At 32.6% G+C, this 7,266-nt stretch overlaps 1 protein-coding gene across 15 annotated transcripts in view; it reads right to left on the bottom strand.

Moving 5' to 3' along the window:
- Positions 1 to 128: 128 nt before the first annotated feature.
- The window catches only part of LOC124304712 (regulating synaptic membrane exocytosis protein 2), a 74,685-nt gene continuing 67,547 nt past the window's right edge, over positions 129 to 7,266 (bottom strand). For 12 of the 15 annotated variants that reach the window (XM_046763267.1, XM_046763269.1, XM_046763264.1 and 9 more), the window contains 3 exons: positions 6,012 to 6,226; positions 5,750 to 5,889; positions 5,157 to 5,536 (listed from right to left, as the gene is read on the bottom strand). In XM_046763267.1, coding sequence (XP_046619223.1) covers positions 5,330 to 5,536; positions 5,750 to 5,889; positions 6,012 to 6,226 — 562 coding nt within the window. In that variant the 3' untranslated portion in view covers positions 5,157 to 5,329. Of the gene's footprint in view, positions 501 to 5,156; positions 5,537 to 5,749; positions 5,890 to 6,011; positions 6,227 to 7,266 lie in introns of those variants that run through there. The other 3 variants (XM_046763274.1, XM_046763276.1, XR_006908254.1) reach the window with 3 other exon arrangements.

Raw genomic sequence — 7,266 nt, 5'->3', positions numbered from 1 at the left:
GTGATGCCAATACGCAACTTTCCCGCGCGATACAATACGCGAAAATTGATCTTTTTCACTTCGCCCTAATGTGTACGTATGGCAATACATTTGTTTCTATGCCTTTCCTGTTTTTTTCGCAACAATTCGTCATATTCGGTATAACTGCAATTGCTTTACAATCTACGTATTTTTTGATCTAGCGTTATTTTTCGATAGATTTTTAATTTTGGAAATGTTTGAACTTTCATTTATCGATTGTTTGTTTGTTGTCAGGATACGTCATATTATTATAATTTTGATCTTGTATGTATATGTATACATATGTATATATATAATACATAATGTATAATTCACACGTGCTACGTGCTTATTCTTATTGTATATACAAATTGTTACATGTAATATTTATGTACACCAGTGCCACGTGTCTGGAGTGTCACCTGTGGCGGTAGATTTTCGTGTTTTTACTTCTATTTCGTTTTTTAATAGTTTTTTGTTTTCAATCGGTTCCGATCTCACTGAAACAAACGCAACAATCACAATATAACGTTAATTCGAGCCATTCGTATGAACAAAGAGGAAATAAAGAAAAGGTTCAAGAAAGAAAAAAAAAAAAAAAACAACAGCAACAGTAGTAAAAAAGTTCAAAAAAGTACTCAAATTTTTGTCAGCCAGCTGCCACGAATAAGAATAAATATAATAAATAAACAAATACATATTAGTCACATCAACAATAACGATGACAACAACAATAATAATAACAACAATATTATCACTGCATAGGAATAATTTTTTCAGTTCCGGATGCAGAGGAAAAAGCTTGTCGGACAGAGAAAAAAAATCGCATACATTATAAGTATCTTAAGAGACGAATTTGCAAATTAGCGTCTTTTTGGTTGCATTGTGCAAATTTTCCAAAACAGGAAAAAGATGAAAAAAAAAAAAAATAAAATATTGATAATAATAATTCGTAACGGTGGTTGCTAAAATATTTTTCCTGCTGCTCTGTATAAACATATAGAGATTTTGATTCCATGCGTGGGAAAAAGTCCAACCGAAAAAAAGGATAACGAATCGAAAAATATACGACAAAGATAATATTTTAATAATAATATGATAATATTTTTTTTTTCTTGGTTTCTATTCTTGATTGTGTACCGTCGCTATTTTTGTTTACTTTCTATCATCCATATGTATATGGGGCAGTCCATACTATTTCGACTTGGGTCTGAACCTTGACCTCTTTGATTTGACCCTCCATTTTGTATATGAATCTTCTCACTTTGAAAGGGACTCACTATTTTTTAAGATTTCTTCAACACGGTTTGAATTTTCTATAATTTTCCAAAACCATCTTATTGATCGACACAATTTAAAAAATTGTAAAATCGTGTATCAGATATCAACATTTTAACGCTTAGAGCTGGAGTGGGGAGATTTTTCCTTCTTCCTCTTTTCATGCCTTTTCCGAAAAAAAACGTGAAAAAATTTGGAAGCGGGATTCATTTTACTGTGGATGATTGCTGAAACATTTTCATATGTCACACCGGATTTTTGAAAATTTTCACACACGATGTTTTCGAATTTTGTTAAATTTTTAAATTTTGTCGATCAATAACATGGTCTTGAAAAATTGTAGAAAACTCCAACCGTATCAAACAAACCTAAAAGAACAATCGAGTATCTTTCAAAGTGAGATGATCATATCAAAAATCATGGGTCAAATCAGAAAGGTCAAAGTTCAGATCCAGTTCAAAATGGTACCGACTGCCCAATATCCATATATATATATATATATATATACATGACATATGAATATTCGATACGTTTTTGTGTATGTTATGATAAATTCTTTACTCGAAGATTTCGTGACGAAATATCAGTTATTATCATTATTACTATTATTACTATTATTATTATTATTACTATTATTATTATTATTATTATCATCATCATTATCATCATCATCATTATTATTATTATTATTACATATTTTCATTACTCAACGTTTGCTGCTCTATGTATACAGAGACCTTTTTTGTTTGTTCGTCTTTCACCTTCATCGTTCATATGTATTATCTCTATTTAATGGTACATTCACGGTATAATATAACATAATATTACAATATGCCTATAATGCATAAAAAATATTCTTTTGCGCGGCGCCTGGCTGATGACTTTTTTTCAAGTTTTGTTTTCTTTCGAAAGAAAACATTGATTCAACATATATTATACATGTATATATGTTATAATTATATATAGGTATTAGAATGTTTGAGAAATAAAATTCGCAATTTTTCAACGTGGTGCCCCCTAAAATGTTTGTTGAAAAGATGAGCATTTCATGTTGTGTAGATGATCGTCTCAATTTCTTTTTGAATTGATGAAGAAGAGTAACAAACAAAATTTTTCTTATTGCTTACGTCAACCGAAATACTAATTTACGTCTTAAGCAAGACCCGTACTTATAATATTCGGTCTTGTCTTAAATAAACTTTAAAGAGTGCCATGTTGAAAAATTATTATTTTTTCCCCTGAAACACGCTGATAGTTATATATACAGTGTTAAAAGAAATAAATTGACGAGAATAAAGAATAATATCTTGGAAGGAAATTATTTCTACTATTATTACACTTTACTTATATTCACTGCAGACCTACCCATAATACATAATATACATATGTGTACATATATGTATATATATATAAATATATATATACATAAACTTGTGGAATAAGACTCCGAATACGGTATGACGACTTACATTGGAAATTAAATTTTCAACGATAATTTGAAATCGATCCTATTGTAATCGTTATCGAAATCACTGTTATTCAGTTTTTCCACTCACTTTTTTCCGTTCTCTATCTGTTAAATCATACTGATAGCATAAAAAAAAAAAACAGTTCGAAGAAAAATGATTTCATTCTTGTTGAAATTTTTTCAACTTCTCTTTTACTGGTATAATCATTTTTTTTTTTTTTGTTAATTGTACAACAGTAACAAAGTAAATACTGAGTAAGTAAAGGAAATACAGAGGATTTATTAATTATTTTGAAGCATAAGATTATATCGTAGGTGATTTGTGCCTTTCTGCATGACATGGTTCACCGATATTTTCGACGTAGAACAAACAATGAGTTGATTTTAGACAAAAGAAAAGAAGGAACGAAAGACCAAAATATACTATGAAGAATATTCTCTTTCCGATGTACATACTTTCGAATTTTTATCAATGATAATCTTAACAGTAATAACAACTTTTTAATCTATCGTTCCCATTTCACGATTCAGCGCAGTTTTGGGAATATTAATGAATGTAGGTATAAAATGTGTAGAATTTTACGTTATTTGTTTATTTGTTCCATTCCTTTACAAACTTTTGTGTATAATTATAATTCTTGAGTCACATCGGGAGCGGTGCGATTGTTGGTACGTTTTGTCTCGAGCTCTTACATTGCGTAGAAAAAAGTTTTCGGTATTTTGGATATTGCTGATATCAGGTAAAGTAACCGCCTAACTTTTTCAAAGAAAAAAAAAAAAAACAAATATTCAGAATTTCCCCTGAGCGGATCAGGTGGAAAATTAACGCGCAGGAATAATTATCCAGCTAATTTTTTTGTGTATAACTAGAAAATCCGATTGTATTCACCGTATTCAGAGTCTGCATCAATGATCAATTTTTATTTTTCATTTTCGATGTATATATATGCGTATGTATGTACGAATAGGTGAATCTCGGTTATAAATGCATACGGGGATATATATAGTATAATGTGTGCATTTTCATATACAGGGAACCGGGTTTCATTTACAGCATGGGAGGGCAGGAAGAAAGATTGAGGGTATCAGGTTGCAGGGCGAGCATACACGTGGGATCAAACGATTTTTATTGCGCTTTTTGAAAAAATTTCATACTTTCGGCGTCGTTTATTTTTTTCATCATCCTCGGTTTTGCAATCCACTCAATGCATTTAATTTTCTTTGCACCTGGGATTTATTTTCACTCAATTATTCGATTACCTTGTTCACTCAATAGTTTGTTCGCTTCTTCATTTCTTTCATTAACGTTTCATATTCGCGAATTTTTACAACGATGTATTCATTATGAAATTATTCTATTTTTTTCGAATGAAATTACGAGTCTTTACGGTAGTTCGTTGGCCAGCAAGAAAATAAAGGGGAAGCAAGAAATTGAAAAGTAAGGAAAAAAAATTGAGAAAAAAATTATACTGCAACGACCTCACTAAATATTGGCATGAAATTACGTTTATAGATACATATGCATAAGATATTATATCGACGCTCATTTTAATTGTATGTATATATAGTTATGTATATATGTAATATATACCTTAAATCCTGAATACCCGTAACAGACTAATAATCCGCGTGTATTAATTATTTCACGCGTTGGTTTTAATACACTGCACATATAATTTTCCTCCAGTTTTTTTCGTTTTCACTTTTCATTCGATTTTTCTATACTTTATTTCCTATTATTATCAAATATTTCACGATTGTTTAATTCAACGTTCGTATTTTTCATTTTGTTTTTTTTTTTTTTTTTTTCAACGCGGACGATAATAATGATTATTACGATATTATTGTTTTTACCGCTACGTATACATTATATAATATAAGCTTCATAGCTGTTATATTATAAAATTTGAAAAAATGCCAAATCAATCTACGAATCAGCGCGATCGTTATTTTTCTCCTTATATTCTTCTCATCTGTTTTGTTAATGTGACATTGAAAGGGGTTACAGATGGAAAGAAAAATGAAGGAAAAAGCGTGTAAAATATTTGCAACAAAAATTATTCTTTTTCAAGTGTGTTGAACGTTGATCTTTCTTCCGTTCGAAAATTCCATAATCAATATCTATTTTAGTGTTTCTCAATTTTGTTATTCTTTTCATTTATCCGACGATAATAATTAATTTAGAGTTATAATTCAAATCAGTATAATGAACATTGTTGCTTTGTTGTTATGATTATGATCATCATCACCGTTAAGGATATTATATTATCATTACTATTATTATTATTATTATTATTATTATTATCATTATTATTATTATTGTTATTATCATCATCATCATCATCATCGTCATCATCATTATTATTAGTATTAGTATTGTTATTATTTTTGTTTTTATTATTAAGGTTTTGTAATTATTGTTGTTTACGGTGGTGGTGGTGGTGATGGTCGTGGTGTTAGTATCGTTTTTTTTTTTTTTTGTTACTGTGATAATCGTTATTTTTATTACATCGTAAATGGTCTACTTGAGAATGATAGTCGGTTTTATTGTAGCGAGGGACGCGTCGACCCCCAGAATAAGCTTCAGAGTTTTAAGGATTCAAGGGAAGCGGCGGATGAACGACGGGATAAACCGAGTGACGGAGGACCACTGACCAGGGACGTAGTTCCGAATAGTTTGTACCACCCGATCACAATGTTAGAGAGGTCAAGATCGTCCAACATGATCTGCGCCACACCCATGAACACTTTTTTACCCTCTATCCGGCCGTAATCGCCCCAGACGGTCACCTGCGCAAACACGAAAACAATATACAAAAGAAAACGGAATTGTTTTCGCGTTTTTCACGTTAAATATATTTTGATATTGCCTTTTTCGAATCTGCGATATTAAAAAAATTGATGGAAAATGTTCCATTTTTTTTCAACAACCTTTGCAATTTAACATTGACGGTGATGTTCCATCAATTCTTTTTTTCATTAACGTTTTTCTTGTGCGGTTACCTGGAGTATACAGCCTTGAAAATTCTCTCTGAAGGCAAGCTGCTGCTGGTAAAGGGGTTCCAGAGTTTTCCTCGCAGTCGCAGTCTTCATTTTAGCGATGCACTTCTTTCCGCTGACTAGGTACACCTTAACGTAGGGCGCTGAAACGAATTAGAGAAAGGGAATGAAACGGTTTCTCAAATTCCTATTACTCTGAGAATTAGTAAAATCCGAGTTCATTAATTTGAAATTTATTCGAATGGTGGAACCTGGCAAATCTCACCTGGTATGACCTTGTTACCCTGCCGACCTTGGAGGTACCTAGCCCGAATGACCTCGACTTCGAGGTAGCCCTTCGTGTAGCACATAGAGAGCTGGATTTCGCCGAGAGACGGCGCGCCGAGCACTTGTCGTCCGACTAGTTGTCCGGGACCAAGACCCCCGATAAAGTCACTCAGCTGACCTCCTTCACTTGCCATTCTGAGGCCAGGCGACCAGCTAAATTTCACACAGAACGTTAGTCAGACCTGACCCTGGCTGCTTTTGCATCGTTATTGTGGCACAACAGCAAGAGGAAGAACAGAAAAGGAAGAAAACAAACATACTGCGATGGTGGAACAGTCAACCTCAAACGTATTTTTGTTTTCAACAAAGTTATATGGTACCCAAATGCAAAGATGAAAAAAGCAGGGATAAAAATGTTCTCAAAATTTTTCTTCAAGCAAAAATCATATGGTGAATTCGAAAGTAAAACATGTAACATTTTACACACCATTAGTATCATATAATTTACTTTAGCAAAATTTATTATCCAATTGTTAATTAGCTACTTTGTGATGATATTCGCAATTCGCGTTCCTAGCTGCCAGGATTTGGGCCGTGTTATAAAAAACCACTGACTTTTCCAACTTGCGTGGCGCGGCGCAGCGCAGCGCTGAATATGGTAGACAGTAGCGGAGAGGGCCAGAGGTTCTCATCGTAAAATCATCGGCCTAAATCCAAGCATCGTAGATTTTACCACCCGATAAGCAAATCGCAGAATACAATAAATAAATAAATAAATATATACATATACATATGTGTAATAGAGTGTATAAATGCTAATTACATAGGTATTTTAAACACACTCATAAACATACAGAGTGAATTGCTAATGGCTGTATGGTTTGTCGGCTGCTAAAAATCCGAGAGCGATTGTTTCCCCGGGCGATCACCCGCCATAAATTTAGACGACAGTTTGCCGCGACGTATATAATCTCAAAAATTCTGATACTTGTTGGTTTTGAGCATAACTGCCAGCAACAACTGACTAAATTTTTAAGGATACGTTTAAAACGGTTTCGGTGCCGTGGAAAGCAGCCGTACTTAGATTCTTAACAGGTGACGGACCATGCAGTCGTTAGCAATTCGCTCTGTATAACATATAATAAAAATTTGACAGTAGGAGTGAAAGGGATAAATTTGTGATTGTAACTATATGACGCAATAGGTATAAAGTTCATATATATGTATAACTGGAGCCCAAAGAATTTCATAAC

The sequence above is a fragment of the Neodiprion virginianus genome, chromosome 5 (genome assembly GCF_021901495.1).
Source record: "Neodiprion virginianus isolate iyNeoVirg1 chromosome 5, iyNeoVirg1.1, whole genome shotgun sequence".
NCBI lineage: Eukaryota > Metazoa > Arthropoda > Insecta > Hymenoptera > Diprionidae > Neodiprion > Neodiprion virginianus.
Note: the sequence above shows the minus strand (reverse complement) of the source record. Positions and strands in the feature narration are given on the sequence as shown.